The sequence below is a fragment of the Pyxicephalus adspersus genome, chromosome 5 (assembly GCF_032062135.1).
Source record: "Pyxicephalus adspersus chromosome 5, UCB_Pads_2.0, whole genome shotgun sequence".
Lineage (NCBI taxonomy): Eukaryota > Metazoa > Chordata > Amphibia > Anura > Pyxicephalidae > Pyxicephalus > Pyxicephalus adspersus.
In genome coordinates, this window is record NC_092862.1 from 115719183 (window position 1) to 115742683 (window position 23501).

The following is a 23501-nucleotide window of genomic DNA, read 5'->3' on the forward strand; positions in this document are numbered from 1 at the left end:
GTGTGTCCTAAAATTTGTGTATGTGCTCTTCCCTAAGGCATTTTTATTATCTGAACAATAAGAATTTGCACCGTCGTCTCTACCTCTACAATCATGGTTTTTCCATTGGGCCTACATTTGGGCTGTAAATTCCCACGTTATAGAGACTTGTACTTCACATTGTTGCTGCTTATGTCAACTACCAGACTTCATGGCAGACGCCAAAACTGAGAACATTGTTTAGGTCAGACATTTGACATAGAGACAACTGTGATATTTAAGTCCTGACAAAATCTGATGTGTTGGGCTGAAATATAGTAAGTAAAGCTATATTCGAGAGTGAGAATAAATATACTAATTTATTTCTGAATATTTGGATTGTAATCATGAACGGTTCTTTAAGATACAGAAGGGAACCTAGGAGTCTGGAGCAATATTTTTGTTCTGCTAATAAACTTACTTTAGCTATAATGCTGGTGTGTCTTATTCATTGATGCAAAGTTTGATTTAATGCTGGCAGGTCACATTTATATATGCAAAGTGTCCATTTAGAAGGTTCATTTTGTGAACATGCACATTTTCATGTTTGCAGAAATTTTGTTTATAGTATTTATTTTCCCCAAATATTATTATATTTAGTTGAATTATTAGAGGATTGCATTGAGTAAGATGGCCATCGTTGGTGTGCTGTTTAGCGTAAAGCCCTTTGTGACACGCAACTTGTCATCTCAAATTACATTTTTATTACTGACCAATGATATAGTGTATGGAAAGAAAATCTAGAGATTTCCTTGCAAATAATTCCTAAGGCAGGGCAATGTTGTAAACATACATATGACCTGTCATATCTTATTTAAATGAGCATACAACATACAAACAAAACACTGGGCAACAATTAAATCTGGTAATAAAATATATTTAAAATAGGTATAAATAATATATATATATATATTGGTAATATAATATATTGGTAAAATAATATATATATATATATATATATTGGTTTTATATATTGATGGCAGAATAGATTTCAGCAGTTTTATCAATGTTCTAAAATTGTTCCAGTGGAACGGTTTCAGGTTTTTTAAAATTTAGCTACCATATTGGTGTCAATATGCTATCATAGTGTCATTTGGATTGTACAGCAATGTAATGTAGCTCATTGGTACTTTAAATCTGTTTAAATGTTATTGATGGCAGTTTGCCTAAAATCTCTGTAGATACCATCGCCATTTATTCAAGTTCTTACTCTTTGTTCTTTTCAGTGTATTTTAGGTATCGGAATTCCTGCTAAAATTTGTAAGCAATAAGTAGAACATTCTAAATAAAAATATAATTATGGCATATCAAGAATATTTTGTACTGCTTAGTATGGCAATAATGTCAGTAATAGTCCTGCAAATAAATGAATAGTAATATCCAGAAAGCAGATAGTTGAAATTGAGAATGACCTCAAAGCATTGGTGATTTCTCTTAACTGTTGTTTTTGTTATGGAGGACAAAATTCCCCTACTGCTCACTGCTAAATAAACCATCTGGCAACCTCTGGATGGGCACTAAAGCTTCACTGAATCCTGGTAGAAAATGTACCCCCCCCCCCCCCCCAATCTTCTACATTAAAGGCTATATAGGGAGATATAGGGAGCTGAAGGGATACATATATCCCTTCATCTTTACAAAGTAACTTATATAGGAGGGTGAGGTAAGGGTAGATGACCTTCCAACTCTTCTAGAAACTTCCAGACGAGACGAAACTATGACATATGTGAAGTAAAGGAGTTATGCATCCAAATTCATCCTGGAGGCACTCTTTAAAATGAACTAGTTCATATATATATATAGTAATTTTTATTAGTAACCATTTCCTCTTGAAAAGCTCACAGTACCCTGTAACATTGTTCACATGCTTTTTTCCTCTAGAAGGATAGACCAACTTTTATTCGGGCATCACCTAGACTTGGCAGCTGCTTTTTGGACTGACATTCTGAGCTCATAGTTGAAAAGTTTTCACTCCCTGGTGCCTATGCCATTCATATCTTCCACAAATGTTTGATGCAAATTAGCCCCCTTCTGCCCAATCCTACCTTGCTACTATTATTGACTTGCCACAGATTTACAGTGTACAGTCTGAATGATAACTAGGGTAGATACGCCTGCTTGCTGAAGACATTGAGCCTGATTTATTAAAGCTCTACAAGGCTCGAGTATACACTCTAATCAGGGAAGCTGAGTGATTCAGCAAACCTGGAATGTACTTCTTAACCTTTCTGGCGGTGTGAAAATGGAAGAGGAACTAAAATGAAAACTGCAAAAAAAAAATAAACTTACCTTTAATCCCGCAGGGCAGTTTGATTGCTCCGGGGGTGTCCCGCATCAGGTCCCGATATTAGACCCGGAGCCGGCGCTCCAGGTGCCGCCATCTTCTGCTCTTGTTCCTGGTTCTTCATCCTACGTCACCCAACCTAGGCACAAGATCGGGTGATTTAGGATGAAAAAAAATTTGCCGATCTCACTGCTCATGTGTGAGATCAGCAAATTTTTTTGTTCCAGCGAGAAGGCTCCTTCTGCGCATGCCCGAGATGCTCTTTAACAATTTAACAAAGAATTTAACAAAGGGTGTTGCACTTAAAAAAACAAACAAAAAAAAAAACAAATTTTATTTTACATAAGAGGGTTGTCTACCCTTTTATGTAAACTAAAATTTCTGAGTTAGGTTATGCTTTAAGTATTTTTAAATGTAAAAGCTGTACATTTAAAAATACTTAGTTACTGCTTTTGGTATGGATAATTCACACCAAGCCACACTCGGGATTACCGCTAGGGAGGTTTAAAGTCATTTGCTTTTTGTTAGTATATGTTTTCAATTCTAGACCAGATTCATTCCAAGTTTGTTGGATCACCCAGCTTCACTGATGAAAGTGTATCCTCTCAAGCCTTGGAGAACTTTAATAAATCCGGCCCCTCTTCTCAACAGAGACAAAGTCATTTAACTGGAGAGTGAACAATATCCAATTGCTATATATCAAATTTGCATTTAGGTGTTACTTGAATAAAGATTTAAATTTAGTACTAATTTAAATGCACATTAACGTGTACTGTTAGATGTTTGAACTTCTATTTTCAGTTACTTATTTTTACTTTTCTATTACATTTTGTATCTTAATGCTGCAGAAAAAAGCTGTGAATTCGTGAATTCGAACTGTTTATATCCCATTTTTAAATTTACATAAGACTAGTTAAAACAATTTAAAAAGTAAGTTTACATACATTTTTTTCTGTTCTGCCTTTGATATTTCACAATCCTTATTTAATAGTAGGTACAGCTATGTGTTACACGTTGATGACTACATAAAACAAACTAGAGAAGCTTGCGTGATTAATCTTGGATACATTGAACTTTTGACCTTTAGATTATGAAATTGTTTGAGTATACTTTGTAATGTTAATGCTCCAACCTGTTTGGGAAAATTTTCATGGCCATGCCAAATGTTAATATAATTTTTTAGTGAAATTTTTTTTCCTTGCTAAGAGTTTTGGGTTTATCATAAATAATTACTGCTTAGTAGTTATAGTGGAGCTTCATTCACACATTTTATTAGGTTGTTTTTTTTATATCCTATTAGGTTGTTTTTACATATCTTTTGTCACGTTACACATTCTGAAAGCACACTGAGGTCATTTTATTTTTATTTTTAATTTTTTTATTTATAAAAGATGGTACTGTTGTCAGTGAAGACACTTTTATTGGTTCCTCGGTAATGTTTACTGGCCCCTTTATTCTGCATTACAGGTGAATTCCATCATGGACAAAAAAATTATTCACTAAACCTAAGGTCAAGTTGTGTAAATCTGATATATTTTTTGTGAACTGCAGCAATGCCTTCTTTCAAGATTGCATGTCAGTTATCAGAAAAAAAAAACATTTTCCGTAAAAAAAAAAAAAAAAAGATCAGTATTGGATTAGTGCTGTGTTTATAATAGCTACATACCTCATGTTTGTACTACCAAGTTTAACCAGTTTGGTGGAAATTGGTGGAAGATGTTCTAGTAATAAAGATTTGAAAAATAATGTAACCCATAACAGCCAGACATAGCTGCTTGTAGCCAGAAGCATTTAGGTAAAACCATTGTACTTGCCTATTCCCATTTCGTGGTAGGGCACCGCCATCTTCCTTCTTTTTTTCTTCCTGGTGATGATCTTGGTCCATTTTTATTGACTATTCCTGGATGGCCTCATGCGTTCATTTACTTCCGGCATGTGCAAGGGAAGCCAGGATTGCCTGGTACCAAATTTGACAGCTGTGCAGCAATCAGGCAGGTAAGAAAAGTTTTTTGCAGAAGGGACATTACCTTTCAATTTCTGCAAAACTCACCTACCTGATTATATATTTTTCTAAGTGGGACTTTATTTTCATTTTAAGGGTGGAATTTGGTTGGTTTGTTTTGGATACTGCTTTTTCTCATCTTCATTTAAAGACACCCATGGATTTAGTAAATTTATCATAATTAGGACCATATACCCCCCTCTCTAGCACCTTTTCTAAGACCTGTACTTGTCTCTGCTCTGATTCATGCAACACCAGAGATCAATTATAGCTAACCATTTAGGAAAAAAATCAGGTATCCTTTTTTGATCCCTAAAGTGTTTTGAATACTTTTCTTTCCTAAGCTATTCAAATAATAATATATGGAGAATAGTTTAAATGTAATTAGTACACGTATGTAGCATTTTTTAAAAATGTTTTTAAATAATTGTGCGGACCATAGTCATTGTTCATTTATTCATTTGAATATTGTTTTAGGTAGATGGGTGCTTACAGAACCCTTTTAGGTGGGTTACTAGAACTCAACACAAAATGTTCTTTTGAGAAACATAAATACTTGTAATTACATGCTAAGTAAGAATTAGTGCAAAATGTAAACTCTGTCAATAAATAAAATATAATGTTGGTAGGCTTTCTGTATATGAAGCTAAAGTGCTAACATAATTTTAAGAACCCTTCCTGACAAAAATTTTGTATTCAGCCTAAATATTCATCTTGAAGTGTGAACTCTTTAGTTGTTTTATAGCGAACAGCAGAAAAGGGTTAGAACCCCCTTAGGTTTTATTGCTGTCTGTTTCCCTGACAGTCCCAGTGACAATCTTGTGTTTATATTTTCACACCATGCACTTCTGGTTCCTGTCCTTCTAAACAGTGTCTGAGCGGTAGAAATCTTTGGCGAATCTGAGAGCTAATAGAACACCAAGTGGGTCTTTTAAATGCTGTAAGTAAGCCAAATGAAGAAATATTTCTAAAATCAGCTTCACTGGTCTGCCTTACACTCGGGTTTAAACCATTTACAGTGCAAATGCTGCAGTATTTGCTCAAAAGGCTTTGTTAACATTCTTAAGAATGTTCTATGAATAAGGGTAGTATTTTCTATTCTAATTATTGAGCCTTTTGCAGGTAACATACGGTTGGCCGCTAATTATCTTAGTAACCTTCCTTAAAGCCAATCATGTTTACATTGACATTAGTTCATAATCACCTCCCAATGGACCCATTCTATAAACATACTTCCCTTCACTGGCAAGGAACATATTGAGAAGTAATGTTATTATCAATCTTCACATTGAACATTCGATCGCCACCAGTCACACAATCTGAATTAAAGATCCTTTTGAATGATTGTTGAGCGTATTTGCTACTTTTGTAATCCATCCATTTATTTGTCATCTCACTGGAAAATGAGAGGAAATATGAATTGCAGAGCTGGAGGAAATATCTGTCATGTGTATTAATTCTTTGCTATGTTGAGAGAAAATAAGCAGAGTTAAAATCGGAACTCGGAAATGTGACTTTACCTTGATAGCTGTGTAGTTGTTTTATTTTTACTGTACATAGGTTACACTACAGGAAATAGATTCCTTCAAAGTGCAACAGAGCAACCTTTAACCCCTTCTACTCCTCGAGTGTCTTCAGTTCTCACAGTGTGTGAATGTTTACTTTGTCCTTTCATAGTATTGTGAACACTTTATCTACTATGTTAACTGGAAATATACATTGAAACACACCTAGTAGGTTTTTTTTCTGTTGACACAAGAACCTGATTTTGTGTCCTTGTTTTGGAATATATGGTTCCTTTTTTTTTTTTTTTTTTTTAGTCCTTCTGTTGGTGTATTTAGGCTCATGAAGTGTTGAAACATGTCTAACAGATTGGGAAGTATAAAGCTGAAAAAAACCTACCATGTTCATATGATAACTCACCTGCAGTAAAAAAATAGCCATTTATTAATGTAAAACTCTGTACAGACTTCTTATTAACATTGCTCAAATTTTCATTTGTAACATTGGAACAAACACTGTACATAAAGGCTTAATAGTGTATATTGTTCAATAGAGAGGTAAGGATGAATGGGAGGCACTGCACTTTATCCTTTGCATTTGCTAGATAATAGCATTAGCAGTTTTTCCAATAACCAGATTTGTCGGGCACCTTTTGGTTCCTTCTTTTGGGTGGTATGTTTGCTTGCTATATTTTCTAGCAGTGGGGTTGGAAGCAATTTAAAAGAAATTGCCATTAAGTTTCTTTGTTCAGGCAATTCTTATTATGGGAGGACAACTGTCTCCCGATTATGCTCCTGCGTTGTTACCCTTGTGGCTATGTTGGGGACCAGTGGCTACCATGCAGTGACATATTGTGTAGGGGTTGCCCACCATTATCATTGCCAGAAAGATGCTGCTGAGCAATGTTCAGCTGATGGCGATTGGAGTACATGTAGACAGAAAACAGCTCAGAAGATTTGAGATCAGTAGCACTGTTTATGGTACACGGCTTTAGTAAATCAATTCCATCCAGTTCAGAGTTTAGATATACTTTAGAATTATTTCATATTAGAAAAATTTGATATTTATTTTGCTTGTCTATATTTCCTCTTTCCTTCATGCGCAGGTGCTTTTTTTATCTCCTACAGCCTTCCTGAGTAGAATATGCTGTTAAAAATGTGGTGAATTGCTAAGCCGTGCTTTATTCCCCAAAGTGTTAAAAAATTTATGGTGTTGATACAACAATATTAAGAGACTGCTGCTGCTACAGGCCTCTGCTACAAGTATTTTATATCTGCCTTGTATAATGATTCATTTGTGTTAGACTATTCCAGTTCTCTATATTTTATCATTTGTGGTGCAAACTGCACTAAAAAACAATCCAACGAGCAAAGTCTAACAGTAACTATTGTTTTGCACCTATTATCATAACATTTATGTTTTAGAACTGGGCCATTTCACATACACCTCTGTCTTTCATAGAGAAACCAGCATCTATTTAAGCAAAATACAAGGGCCTGTGAGCAGGTACCACATCCCATGTATAACAATGATATAATACATACAATACATACATATCTATGAGTATGCCAACACATCGGAAAAACATACATGTTCATTGTCAGATTCATTAACGTACTCATTTATTTTTGGTGACTGCAAACATCATTGGAACAGTATTCAAATAGAAATCAAAATCAAAATAGGTGCCCCCACAGTCGGTCACAAACAGAAATCATCCCTATAAATGCCAATATCAGATATCACCCAGTTTGAGATAAAAGTAGGTTTCAGGTGACGTCAGTTTTCTATGACTGGCCAAATAAAAAGTATTCCATCCTTATTCTGATTATATGGAGTAAGTCTTTGGCTGCCTACTCAATTTAGATTTTTGTTGTTGGAAAGGTTCTGAAAAGGGGAGGAGGAGAATGAGCGAGTGCCACCCCGCTGTACTCTCCCCTCTTCACTTGCATTGCGGTCAATCAGCGTTTGTGGATCTGTCAGAACAGATCCGTGAATGGCATCGGATCCCCACTGTACACACGTCAGATTCTCGTCCAATACTAGCCCTAAGGCGATAACCGAACGAGAATCATCTGACGTGTACGTAGCATTTGGTACTAAGTGTTTACCTTTACTTGTATGTCTGTGTGCATGTAAATAGCTTAAGGTTAATATTTTCATAAAAACATATTTTAAACTTGTTCCCAGTGTGTGCATGTATGTGTGTGCATACCACATTATTGTAACCACTCTATTAGGTACACTTTACACACAAGCAATTGAACAGGTGTACCTAATAAAGTGGCCAGTAAGTATGTATGTGTAAGGACGGGGGTTGCGTCCTAAGGCAAAAAAAAAAAAAAAAAAGAAAGCACGGCAATAAAACTACAAGCTTCAATGGATCCTTTCTTAAACACAAAATTAATAGTCTAGATGCTAAACAATCAGTGAAATTTTGTAAATTATTTTTATTGGTTGGAATGAAATTTCCCCTGTGAGTTTTTTTTCTTTTTTTTTACAATATCAGTTCAAGATTTTTATCAGTTTACATTTATTTGTTCCCACAATGACACAAATCACATTTATCTGCTAAATCCATAGTATTTTGTATATGAATTTCCATATTCTTCTAAAAATAGCCACATAATTTAATTATTTTTAAAACCTACTGCATAACCTTTCTGACAAAAATCTGCACTTAACAATCGCCTTGTCTTTCTGAGCTCTAAATTATGAGTCAGACATGAGTCTCGTTTATTGATGTGTTTCTCACTGTGCATCATGTTTAGTGAAAAGCTTCTGTGAACTCTGATATGCTCTGGGCAATTGAGGCAAAAATGTATTGCTATAATTGTCAGTTTGGTAATTGTGCTATCAATAATTGCTAAGTAGAGATTTTCTGATATTGCATTATTGGATAATGCCTTCTTTTATAGTTAACTAGAAAAAAAAAGCTGTTTTGATGACAGTTGTATATTGAGCAAGATTCTGCCTAATAAGTTTGGATAAAAATAAGTCATGATTCAATAGCTTGTAGAACAAGCTTTATCAGTAATAACTTGTTCAGTCTTTTTAAAATTCTACCTTCATTTTTTATTTTAAACCAATATGCAAAATCTCAGAATTGTTCACATGACTGTGTATACATGTATGTCTGTGTATTTGACCAAGGCATCTGCTAATTGTATTTTTAGAAAATCAGAATTTTGTTTTATTTTGCAGAACTTCACACATTTTTCAGGGGGAATTCTACTGTGAATTTTACTTGTCACCATTTTATGCTGCATTTTTATACCCTTTTGGTTTTCCCTAAGGAAAAAAAAAAGCTTTTTGCTGTTTATAAATAACACGTGCAAATTATGTACTTTACATAGTAATGTTAACTTTAAAGTGTGTGCTTGCCATTTGTAAGAGGAAAGAAATTGGGCTTGTAAAACACAAAAGAATGGACATGAAATGGAAATATGGTTTCCCTAAATGTATGTCCATTTTTGTGTACACAGATAATATTTAAATACAAATAGACAAAAATACTACTATTACAGTTCTTCCTGCAGCATTGCGGAGAAGACTTGGTAAGACTGTAAAAATTTCTGTATTAAATAGGCCCCACAGTTTTATGCAGTCTTATTAATTATAATGTTTTATTTATAAAGCACGAACATAATATGCTAAACTCTACAATAAATTTGAGCTGCTGTTGACAAACCTCTATACATAACAACTACAACTTATGACACCAGAAAAGAGGGCACAGTTCATGGAATAATTCAGCCACACAAAATATATACTCGTGTTTTTTATGGATTCTGAAACTTTACCCACCTGGTGGTATCTCATTCCTTTATAGCAATAGCAGGATCTATGTACTTAAATCTTTGTATTTCTACATGTTTTAATGGTCCCCTTCTTTGTGGATAGAGAATGGAACAACATTTGATGTGGGTCACACCTGGAATTCCATCAAGTAACTCAGCCCACCACACTTCACCTATAACTGAAATGTCAGTTTTTGATGAAAACTCTTTAGGATTTCAGTTTTTGGCTATTTTTTGTCTGTTACTTCTACATTCCTGCAGGGAATAATTTTTTCTTTTGCGTTCCATTTAAATATCCCGTGCACAGTTTACATAGATTGTATTTTGATCTTATAATAAATGCAATAACACATGTTCTTGAAGTTGCTGTGATTCTTAATTGAACATAGTATTAACCCATCTGTATTTATTTCACAGTTGCACTAAAAGGTTCAAAGACAGATGGCAATGGAATAGGTGACAATCGGAGAACAATTAAACCAGGAGAAGATCTGCGATCAATAGAAGGAGAACTGTTGTTACAAGTAGGTTTTTGGAAATATACAGTAGCCTTTTTGGTAATCAGGCTGTTTGGTGGAAACTAAATTTGTTGGTGTCTCTTTTGTCAAAGTGCGATCTCCCAGTGCGTTTTCCCCCCCTAGTTTTGGGCTCGCTTTAAGCACCACCACATCAAACAAAATGTAAAGTACATTGGTAAATGTTTATAACTGTATATAAAAGGTTGTAAGCTTGCCCTTGAACAGAAATCATTTTTTACACTGTGTTATTAACTGCTAGTACTGATAGAAATAAGAACATTGTCCAGTTTTTTTACTAATCCTTTAGTCTGAGTAATGAACTGAAACAAGTATTCACAGCAGCAGTTCTGACTTTATATGCTTCATACTTGTTCTACGTCTGGAATTCAGTAGATTTTGGTTACAGATATATTTTGATTGCATTGGTGCTATGCTGATTAACACACTATTCATGACAAAAGAGGAAAATCTAGTTGTCTAGATCATACTCTTTAATACTAATTCAGCATATAACCCAAGTAAGTTTGCAGAAAAAAATTGTCCCTGCCTTTCCTTATCTATATGCTTGTTCTTGGTTAGCAGCTCAAAAATATTGGCAGTAGTTAGCATAGCCAGGCAACTTTCTATATATATATATATATATATATATATATATATATAGATTATATATTGATTAACCATAAAAAAAACCCTCTGCCAGTGCTAATAAGACCTTTTAAAATACCATGACTCCCCCTCATAGTCTAGCTCTTAGCACTTACATACAACCTGTTGCCCAGACCATTTGGAGGTATTTCTAAACTTTTGCAAATACCAAGAATAATAAATTCAGTACTGGCACTGGAAATTCTGAAAAGTTTTAATGAATGCTATAATAGACTTATGAGAAATATTACATTTGGATTTGTGTTCTTGTAAGTTTAGTTCCTCTTTAATGGGCATTGGTTTTAATTTGCAGTCAATCTATTGTTCTACATAATTTAGTTCATTCTACAGTTTTATTGTTAAAAAAAAAGAATCTTTATGAGTTAAACTCAGTTTACTATGGCTTCAAAGCAAATTACTTAGAACATTTAATTGCTTTAAAAACAGAAAAGGAACATGACATTTTAAAGGATAATCCCTTTCAACAGTTTTGGATGGATGAAAAACATTGCTACATTTTCCTAGCTTTGTTAACTCAAGTTATGTTGTCTAAAAGTGGCATGTCAGGACTTTTCCATCTTTTTACATTTATGTTTGTTTAGAATGGATGTTTGAAGTTTTCTAAGCCATAGGTACATTTTAATTACATTATCTGTATAGTACTATGTAAAGTTGTAACAGAAAGCTCTACTGCTACTAATTTAATAAACCATTATTTGGTCTTCCATCTGTTAAAGTTCTGATGAACTTCTTCTGCTTACCTGTGCCTACTTATATTACTTCTGCTTATAATTTGAGGAAATAAAGCTACATTTTGAATGATTTTCTACATCTGCCACAATGATTTATAAGTTTTCAGTTCCTTTTAGCTAGTTTAGCATCCTTAAAGAAGTTCTTGTTGAATGATCTGTACCTGGGTGCTTAGCATTTTTGGTTTTCAATCTGTTTATGCTTGTAATGTCTGGTTCTGAATATACATACTTCAGTGGACATATTGGGCCTGATTTATTAAAGCTCTCCAAGGCTGGAGAGAATACACTTTCACCAGTGAAGCTAGGTGATCAAGCAAACCTGGAATGGATTTCTTCAATGTCATTTGCTATTTGCTAGCAAATGCTTGGAATCCAGGACCAGATATATCCCAGGTTTGTTGGATCACCCAGCTTCACTGGTGAAAGTGTATTCTCTCCAGCCTTGAGAGCTTTAATAAATTAGGGCCATTGTGTAGATTTAGATAGATTGTGTAGATAGAAAGGAAAGAAAGAGGTTTAAGGCTCAGAGTTTTTGTGCAAAAAGTCAAGTGTGTATTTTGTAGCTAATACATACAACAGTGGTACAAAGTAATTTTTTCCACCATATATCCAATTGTCTGTTACCGTCACAGGGTTTGGATATTTTTCCTAGACATAATTTTCCTAAAGTTCATACAATATATTGTTGAAAACAAAAAGAGGACCTGTAGTGGTCACACAATTACCGACGTGTTTCAACAATTATAGGCTTCCTCAGGGGTATGTGGTTGCAGAGATTGTATGATTTCTATGTTGTATAGATACAAAATATATAGCATCAACATTTGCAATATCATACAGTAATGTTTTAAATCTTTTGCATTATTTGTAAAGATATTTGACACCTGATCATAGTTTACATGGTACTAGATGGAATATATTATACATCGGTAACAAACATGATTAGAAAGAATAATAATATTGACATTTTAGTACAAAGTATGTTAGTTTTTTCTAATGATAACTATATATTAGGACTAATATTAGGATATATTATTATATTAGGACTGATTGTGAAATAGGTGTCGAAAAAATTGACGACATGTTTAGTAAGAGGTGGCTCTACAAAACGTACTCTAAGCAAAGATAAGAGCCAACACCCACCAACAAGTTATACTTCAGTGCACTTCAGGCCATCCCTTAAGTTCATGTCATAGATGGATTTCTGAATAAAAGGATTTCTCCATGTTCTGGAGTTTTAGTGAGCATTAAAAAACAATATTGCTTTCGTGTTTAAGTTTATAGCATTGTATTTTACAGATGTACGGTGATATGCAGGAGAATTTTAACAATTTTATTCTGTGGAATACGAGGATTTTTCAGCACTATACAGAATTGCAGCAATTACAATTCTCATTATGTTTTACATTTTAACTTCCAAGTTTTAACATAGGTACTGCATTTTCACATCTACTGCATAGCAGACATCCAAATGCTTGTACTAGCTACATTATTACGAGCTAAGCATGGCAGTTATAAGGTTAAAATGTCATCATACAAATTCTCCACACTACAGACTTTCTTTAAATTGGCCATGACCCATCTTTCATTTGGCGAAGTATAAGCTGGCTGTTTTATTGATCATTTGGGAGTATTGTTTTGGGATGTGAGTATCTGTAGACCAAGATGGATCTTTTGATGGAGGTAATAATATGGATAATTTTAAAGCTTTCTTTCTCATCCATGGTTCTGTGGAACCCTAGGTTTCTTCTAGAGGTTGCCAGGGGTTTCTTGAGCAATGAGCAATCTGTGCCTCTCAAGTCCTTTTAAATGACACCAATGGTCTTTTTGGCTATTTGTAAAGGTGCCAGCCTTTCTTCCCACTGACTCTCATAAACTGTCAGCTGTGGATATAGCAATCATAGCAGGGGAGTAATAAAGACTTAAAAGTTATTATAAGGGCTCCCCCATGTTAAAATAGTCGAGAAAGACTGAATAGGCTGAATACCTCAAACATACCAGGAAAAGGTTCATTATGTAGTAATACAATTTTTCCTAATAATAAGAATAATAAGAAAAAAAAAAAAAAAAGATTAATTGACAATTTTTAAAATCAGACGTATTCTGTACAAGTAAAGCATATTAGATCTGCAGCTAAAGACATACAGTACATGTTAAAAGCAGATAATAATTTTAATTTATTGCATTAGTTCTTTTCAGTGCTCAACTTGTTATTTACACATGATTGCAGTTGTCTTTGAATTTTATAATATTGTTTAGTATTTTCCACTAAACCCTAATTTACTTACTTTTTATAAATCATTATAGTTTTCAGAGCTAGTTTGGATAAACATATTTATAATTTAGGTGGATGGTGGAGGTAATGACAAATGTATGCAGGAAAATAACAGTTTTGCCACAAAAATAGCATACATGAATGTAAACTGCAAAAATGTCGTCTGCATTTTAATTGATGATTTAGTACCTCAGCTACACTTATCCTTTGCCTTTTCCCCCAGTTTTTCTAAATACATTATTTTTATCCACAAAGGTATTATACAATATTGTCTTTATAGGAGATCATAAAAAAATAATATAATATATGATTGAAAAAAAAAGAATTGTGCAATATCATCTATGCCAGTTTTTACACAAATAAATCACAATTAAATTAGATTATCAGGTAATCTGTTCTTTGAAGCAACTATTTAATGTTGCAAGTAAAGTTTCCCCAAATATGGGAATTCCAATGTATGGCTTGAGGCAGTTCTAGAACATTTACACTGTCAATACCCAAGACTGATACATTGTAAACTTAGCCATTGGAGCCTTTTCCATGCACCACTAATGCTGCAGTATATGTCTTGAAACCAGAACCAAATGACCCAATACAGTGCGGAAAGAAGCTTTTGCTTTTCTTGTGGTGATGCTGCAGTTCTTTTGGCCTGAATTTCCCAGGACATGCTGATTGCATAGCCAGTAACACTCTGCACCTATATCCATATTTTAGAAAACATTACCTTTGCATTAAAAACAATAAATACCTGTAAACAATATACAAATACAAACCTGTATTGCCAATGACAGAGGTTGCAGGTCCTCAAAGGCACACTTCATCACCATATTTCAAGCTTTTGGGGGCTGCCACCATCACCTCATTGTTCCCGCCACACTTCACCGCCTCAGGAACAATACCAGACCCCAGAAGCAGACCTCTTTACCTACCTCACCTCTTATACAACTCCACCAGAAACACCACAACTGAGGTACTCCGCAACACCAAGAATGACACCCTCCAGAACTGCCCTCGAGGACCTCTTAATCGCCAGCCCATAGGGTTGGGAGGATAGTTGCCCCCCATGTTTGCCTTCTGCCCAGGCATTTCTTTTTGAGCTCCAGGCTCCCCTTTCCAGGAATTAGGTTTTCTGCCACTTTAAGATCAATAAGAGATAAAGGTTCAAGTTGCTTTTCACATATTCTTTGTTTAGAAAGCTCATCACTTTTTATATTTACTTGGGTCATACCAGAGGTCTTTTTTAAGGTGATAATTTTTAAACCGTAAAACTGTTCTATTTGGTTTTTAGTTATTCTTATTCCAGGAAGTTAATCTGAGCAAGTAAATGTACTGCCAATTTTTACATGTTTTGTTTGTTATCAACAAGGCATAGGCCATGTTGATTGTATGCACAGATAAATGCATTTTCCGTGACTTATCACTAAAGGAGCCGTTTTGTCTATTTGTTTGCTGAGAGAGAGCCCTGTCCAAATCAGATTCTGTCCCGTCCTATGTTTATTGAACAAATTAAACTTTGTTCTTTACATTCTTACCAAAATCATGGGCTAGACTGTACTACACAAGTTCTTAAAGTTACACATCTGGCAATACATTAAAACCAAACTATCCTTTTATAACGCAAAAGCTCAAATATTGAAACCTGACTATGGTGCGGTAATGAACATTCGAAAAACAATGTGTTATGTTACTCAACTAGATGGTCTCCCTGCTGCTGTGCTTGTTATTCTCCACTACTTCAGTGTTTCAGCTCTTTTGGCTACATAGCCATAGATCATATGCTTTCTACACCACTTCTCTTTTTATGCATCATTATGTCCCTATAGTTTTATAAGATCATCATTGCACAAAACAATGTGACTCCTCCCTGTCTTGCCCTATGTTCTCCCTTTTTTGTTTTGGTAACAGCTGCATTTTTTAAAACAAGTGAGAGGAAGCAAAAATCAGAAGGAAGGAAGGATTAGGAAGGGATAGTATCATCCTACTACTCATCCAGTTTTTGACAAAGAATTAAAACTTTCTGTAAGAGAATTATTACATAACTTCCTGTATATTGTAGAACCCCCTTAAAATGATAATGTGTTTTACAGATTTGGGGGTATACTTGCATGAGCAATTTAACTTGTAATTTCAGAACATGTGCATACAATCATGTGTATCATTAATGTATACAATCATGGCCAAAAATTATGGCACCTACATCTACCTGCATCTACCTATGTTGGAAAATGCAATTACAAATGGTTTTGTATTGTCATGTTTCTTACTTTTGTTGGCACTGGAAGAACAGTATGGAAATATGAAAATTCCCACTTGCAACCAGTTAAATTTGGGGAAATGTTGTTACACATTAAGCACGGAGAAAATAAAGAAGAGCAAAGAATTGTCCCAGGATTTAGGAAGCAAAATTATGGAAAAGCATGGACAATCCCAAGACTTACAAGTCCATCTCCAGAAATCTTGATGTTCCTGTATCCACTGTGCACAACATAGTAAAGAAGTTTACAGCCCATGACACTGTAGCTAATCTCTCAGGATGTGGACGAAAGAGAAAGATTAATAACATGTTACAACAGAATTGTTCGAATGGTGGATAAAGAACCTCTATCAACTTCCAAAATTTTCAAGCTGACCTGCAGGCACAGGGTACAACAGTGTCTGCTCGCACTATTCGTCACCTTAAGAATGAAAAGGGACACTATAGCAGGAGACCCAGGAGGGCCCCACTTCTGACACAGAAACATAAACAAGCCAGATTGGAGTTTGCTAAAACTGACCTATAGAAGGCACAGTCCTGGGAGAATGTCCTCTGGATAAATAGGACAAAAAATACAGCTGTACTTTCCTGTGGTAGTTCTACTTGTGTGACAAGTTTTTAATTGACTTCTGTCTAGAGCGGCCTTTCCTAACCCAGGTTCTGTGGAATCAAAAGGTTCTTCCACAGGTTGCTAGTCAAAAAATTGACCTATTTAATGATGTCTGTATAGTTCAGGGGCCAACACCACTAGGAAGAGCCAACAGCAGACTCTTAGAATGTTTTTAAAAGTGTTTATAAAGGTTTCATTCTCAACAGCATTATAGGGAGGCATTCTTTGCACTGGCCAACAGTTTAGAAGATTTTCTTTCCCAATGTTTAAAGTTGGTTTTATTATGAGCTCCCGGAGACCTGAAAGTTACTTCAAGGATTCCGCAGATGTAAAAAAGTTAAGAATTGCTCGTCTAGAGTTTGTGGACTACTATTTACAATGTAAAAATCCTACAAAAAATACTACATAGTAGACAGCAATATCAAAAAAGTTTCCCTAATATTCATTGTGTTATCACAGGATAGGCCATTCAATAATTGAGCAGATTGGCTAAAAGTGTTCCAGTTTGCTGGAAGTTTTTGACTGAATCTCTTTAATATTTTATCACAGATCCTAAAATACACATTTTATTTAATTTTAAAGTTAGCACTTTGCCAACATTTTTATGAAGTTTTGAATCAGTGATGGCAAAACAAATGGAATAGTTCTGGAAGAGATTTGAATTACTGCACTAAATATGGGACTAAGCATGACCTAAAACCTGTTAGTATCTGGTGGGCTGCCACTGGTTACCAATTGCACATTACTGGATTACATTGTTTTGTTCTTGGTTATTTCTAATTTTTGCTTAACCAGATATAGGTTTCCTGGAATCCCAGAAATAAATGTTGAGCTTTATGAAACACACTTGCCTGCACATTGGTACTAGTATTAGTTTTGGCACCCACTTCCCCAAAACGCTTAGGAAAGTATCTGTTCTTTGTGCTGGTATGGTGAACATAGTTTTTGGAACACAGTTATATTTGAAAACCTAGGTTCAAATAGATTTCAAAGTTCAAGGTGAATTTGCAGGGATACTGTTCTATAGAACTTTTGGCAGGGCACAGCTCAACATTTCTGAAGACAAAAATCTCTCTTTTTTATATGCTGTATATGCTATGTTTAAAGTAAATGGTAGGTTTCTACACATTAAACTATGGTAAGAAAATTTATTGTATCATTTTATCTCTTTCAGGCACTCAATGGATTTGTCCTGGTGGTTGCTTCAGATGGCCTTGTCTTTTTCGCTTCATCCACAATTCAGGATTATCTTGGGTTTCAGCAAGTAGGTGTATCTCTCATATCATTATTCATCTGAACCTGTCATTTTGGCTTGCACCCATTATTAAAATATTTTTAGGGGTTTAGTTAAGGTTACCAAAATTCCACTATTTGCAGGAATTTCACCCGTATTTGTAGAGCTGTCCCAGATACAAGCTGTGTTTGCTTAAGTCTGGGTGTTATCAGCTACCTCTTTTTGCACTGCAGTACTTCTTTGGTTTAGTACAAGAAATTTAGTTCAGTTGTTGCTTCAAGACTAATATAATTTACATTAACTATAGGTATATGGATGAATGTTGTAATTTGGTATAAGGTATAAGTTAGGCTGGCTATAGATAGGCAGATGTCTCCTAAAGAATAACAACTGGGAAGATTACCTTCCTAAAAGTGAAAGCCACCACTGTTTCTTGTCCGAATAGTCTGAAAGTTCTCTCTTCTTATTCAGAAGAAAGAAGGATTACCCAGGCAAGAGAAAGATTTTTTTTCTACCAACTCTAAAATCTCTGTAAGCCTTACCAGATACTAATTAGAAGTGCTCATGATCACATCATGTAACCCTGAAAGACCTGATCCTCACTTCAGTGTCATATTAGGAAACAGATGAGGTCATTTATGTCCACATCTTCATCATGTCATATGTAACAGACTTATACAAGACCTGAACAGATGGGTTATTGAAGTTCAATGAAAATACACATTGCAGAATTGGTTTGGGCCCCAGTCTACTTTATATTATTAAAATTAGAGTGCAGAAATAAATATCCAACCCCTAATTAGGTGTTAAAATGAAACTAAACATTTTGCATGACTAACACTGGAGCCAGAAATGTGTGAACCTTTGATATTCAATTATTTCCGATTTTGGACAAAGTAAATATGTTTTCTCAATTTACTAATAGTAGGATTTGTCATTCACTATGAATATACAAGGTGTGTCTATTATATTTCAAAAGCAAATGTAAGCAAAAGTCTTTTATTCTTCCTTCATTTACTACAAATAAAAAGTGTGGAAAAGAGGCATCACATATTCAGTGGGGTCTGATAAACACTTGGAAATCCTCAGTACAACTGTAACATCCTCTTTTCTAGTCATAAATGTTGTGATGCTGACCACTGTAATAGAGAAAAAAAGTAGGAGTGGAATCCAAAAGTTCATTTACTGTTTATAAAGCATTAAGTGTACGTCATCCGAATCCTGTATCGCATAAAATTTCTCTCACTTCCTGTTGTGTCACCAGGACAAAAAAGTGGGATATTCACCCAGTAGGACACAAAGAACAGTAACCTGACAGGGCATTTACCCTTTACCTACTTCACTCAATACTAAACAAAAAAATGTTAAAGCAGAACTTTACTTAAAAAAATATTCATTCTTGGTTCCGGTGTGGAACTAGCGGGCTTGGCAATCTTTGTCTTCCTCCTCCTTCTGCTTACATCACTTGCAGTGTAATGTATAATTTTAGGCCATGTGGATGTCAAAGTCCATGTGTATTGTTTACCTGGTAAGGAATGGCAGCAGGATGCACTATGGGTAGAATCTTCTTCCAACATTTTGGTTTAAAATACTTCTGCACACCTTAGGAGGTCTTGTGAAGTCTAGACCTCCACAGGCCAGAACTGTTTTGCTGGCATAAAGGGGACCTACACAATATTAGACAGGTTGTTTTAATGTTTTGGCTGATCAGTATATATACACATGGTATAAAGAACTTGTCTTCTAACCATTATTATACTCTGATAAAATTAATCTACATGAAATGCATTTCAAGATCTCTTGTTTCCCTGTTCACCGGAGCAAGAACAGAAATCATAAAGGCATGATTTTTTTTTGTGCAAGAGATAAGCATAATCCTCTTGAAAATTATTTAGGTACATGGGAGTAGCTATATTTATGCTGATTACAGGCAGAGGCTCTGCTTCAATCCCTGCAGTTTAGACAAGTGCTTCTCCATACTGCTCCTTAGTATTTGAAACTTTCACTGTTCTACTGTTTTGCACAGAGCATATGATCCAGGCCACCTAGGATTTAGGTGACTTAAGGGGAAAATGAGAGAAATGATTAATTATTGGAAACAAACATTTTTAGTTAATAATTTGATTTAGCAGTTAAATCTGTTTCCAGTACAAATGGCAATTATTTACTTACCTTTTGTTAATGCACAAAAAAAAGTTCAGTACCCCTGGTATTCTTCCGGGAGGAACAGTTATCCAAGCCCTGAAAAAGTTGCGTGTGAAGTTCTAATTAAAAACTATGACTTTGATTGCTTTGGTATTTCCTCAGTATCAGCTGGCACAAATAATGCTTTCACAGGCCAAGTAAAACACAGAGCTTTTTTTCTGGGTTTTGTTTCTGTTATAATAGATGGCGTCAGTAGAATGACAGGATTGAAATATTATACTATATGCAAAATAATGATTCCATTTGTAGCTTCTTGCAGACTCCTAAATCAACAAATCACAATCGCTAGATTGGAGGTCTGAGCAATAATAACAATTAACAAAAAAAAGTAAAAAATAAGATGATGAAGCAGTAAAGAATGCTAAAGCACTTTAATGGTAGTAGAGAAAAAAAAAAAGTTATTTTCCACAGTCCATAGTTTTAGAACACCCCTTTTACTGTCCGTACAAATGAGGAAACAAGGTCAGTCACATTACAAACTGCTTTTCATTGTAAGAACAGCTCTGTAAAGTAAACATACATTTAAGATATTGGATAAAACCCTGCAAGTACTGGTAAAACCTGCACAGTATGCCAGCATTCCTTAGCAGTGTCAGAGGATTTCTTCCAAGTACTTGGTTCATGTTAATTGGTGGCAGCCTCAGGGGGTATTTACAAGTTTACTACACCACCATATTTTTTTGTATGAATTTTACTTACAATAGCCAAAGCAGTCATCTTGGCATTTTAAAAAACTGTTCATTATTGCAGAATTCTGCGAAATGGTGAAAGGGGCCATGTTTTACCCAGTGATAATTATCAGTGCTGCCAACCAACTAGGCAAACAGGGAGCTTAAAAAATAGATAGGCCTATTTTGAACTATTTTGGTTTGTAAAATGTAATTTCTCTTTTACATGAAAAAAAAATATCTCAGGCCGTATAATATAGAGAATTAAAAGTGGGGGGCGCTTTACAAGGGGGTTAGCAAAAAAAGGTGCCGCTCTCATTTATGTATTTATCCTTGCAGATTTAAAACATCATGCTGCACTAGTCCTATGTAAATGGATTTTTTCAAAATCTGATAACAGAAATTAAAACCATTATGGAGAACTTGGCACCAAATTAAAAGTAGTCCCTTGGGCTTTTTCTGATTTAAAAGCAAGCTAAAATATATTGGGGAACAAATAATTACTCTTCCAGTTTGTTAATCTTTACTAGAAAATACAAACAGCAACTTTTAGTAACTGGGCTCTTTGGAGGTTACAGTGTGATCAGCTATCCCAAATAGATCTTCAAACACAAACCCAATTTAGTCTTTTAGCAGGATTAAATGGATGAATAAACAAGGGTTTTTTAATCTTACTCTGAAAACACTAGTCTCAAAAAATGTTCATCAGGCAGTAAGCAAGCTTTTACAAGCATTTACTGAGCAGTCACTAAACATCTGCCAATTTGGTAATTTGGTCTTTTAGAACTTACTAAATGCTTAATAAAGCAGTTTTTTTTATTTAGGGGAATTATATTGTCAATACATATTCAAATATGTGAAAAGTTATTGCTATAACAAACAGAAGTGTCATAAAATAAAAACAGGAGGGGAAATGGGGAACAACGTTAGTTGAAAAGGAGACACCAAAAATTGAATTGGGCTACTAGCGGTGACTATGTCATAAAGGCCAAACAGTGAAAGGGGTGCTGGGGTTTTGGGATATGAGGCAGGAATTTTTGACTGGGATTGTTTAAATAACAAAAACGGTAGTAGAATTGGTTGTAATGAAGTATATGAAGCAGTGAACTGAATTATTATAAGGGATTATGCATATGTTTTGCACATGTGTTGTGTAGTGGGTTCTAAGGGGTAGAGGCACATGATCTAGAACAGGCGTGTCCAAACTTTCTGCAAAGACAGCCAGATTTGGTGAGGTGAAAATGTGTAGGGGTCGACCATTCAGCGCGTACTCAGGGTTAGTATGGGCGTGGTCTGCACAGGTCCTGCACAGCACACCCCCACCAGGGTGACGTGAGCGATTCACTGTGTCTGGTGTCAATGCGAGCTCCGTGCAAAGCACGTTTATGGAAACAGAGTGGGCGGGGTCCATGCGGGTCTCGCACAGCACACGCCCACTATACTGACGTAGGGGATTCCCTGTGCACACATGGGGTCTCCCGTCCTGCCAATTATGCCCGTTGAGTAGTGGGACGATAATTGCAAGGTGGTTGATCAACTGGTTGAAATATAATATAGCTTTTTTGTACGCGTGTATTTTATACCAGTGGTCGCCAACCCCTCGTCTGCGGACTACTGGTGGTTCGCGAGAAGATTTTGGTGGTCCACCGGCCAGAGCCGCGGACCACATCCCCTGTGCAAATCCCTGGCTCAGGGAAGTGGGCAGGCTGTGTTTCTCGACACAACCCGCCCACTCTCCCATCACAGGCTCAGATCTGCGATGGCACAGTGGGCGGGGTTATGGTGTTATGACATCACTATGAGGGAGGTTCCTCCCCTTTGATTGACAACTGGCTCCCCGCGCATGTGCGGTCAGGAGCAGATCATTTTACTGGTCCGCAAATTTTACAGGACCAGAAAGGTTGGCAACCCCTGTTTTATACTGTGGTCAACAGTGCTGGCCAGCTGCATATTATTGATTTTATGACAGAGGCTGCGGGCCAATGAAAATCTAAACACAGGCCTGCTCTAGATATTGGCAGCTGAGAGATTTATACACAAAACAGATGGCATAGGCAAAATAATAGATACTAAGAGATAAAAAAACATACTGTACTGAGGGGTTATATTCATACATGAGCCAGATACATGATTTATGAGGGGTCTTGGAACTGAACTTAAGCAAAACTAAACTCCTATTTTAAAATATTGCAACCAGACAGGTCGTTAATTGCAGAAGGAACTTGTCTCTGTTCTTTCACGGGTGCTGTCATCTTCTCCTCTTCTGCCGATCTTTGGCAATCTTGATTGGCTGAGCCAGATGACATAAATATTCATATGCAGGAGTTCATTTATTTCTGGTGTATGCACAGCTCAGTGTCCTCGGGAAAGATTGCAAACAGGCGGGTAACCCTGTTCTCTTGTAGAAGGGAAATCACCTGTCCTTTCTGCAATACACAGCTAGCTAGGAACTATAGCTCCACTTTAAGAAGATTGGCTGAGGTCTGGGTTCTGGTGTGTAGTCACAAATATGTAGTGGAATAGACACTAGTGAGAATATCGCTTGGTACAGGTAACTTAAGAGTGGGTGTACATGCTCTTGAATCAGATCACATACCGTGTTCCCCCGATTATAAGGCATCCCCATCAAATAAGCCACCCCCGATTTTTGCTAAAATAATTAAAATAAGGCACTCACCCGCGAATAAGACATCCTCCGATACCTGATACTGTGTGTGTCTCCTCGATGCTGGC

General features: G+C 35.7%; 1 protein-coding gene across 1 annotated transcript in view; it reads left to right on the forward strand.

Annotated features, from left to right (window-relative positions):
• AHR (aryl hydrocarbon receptor) overlaps positions 1–23501 on the forward strand; it is an 82394-nt gene that overhangs the window by 40580 nt on the left and 18313 nt on the right. Inside the window, exons 3-4 of the mRNA XM_072412532.1 lie at positions 10025–10131; positions 17836–17925. Of these exons, the coding sequence (XP_072268633.1) occupies positions 10025–10131; positions 17836–17925 (197 nt within the window). The remainder of the gene's footprint in view (positions 1–10024; positions 10132–17835; positions 17926–23501) is intronic.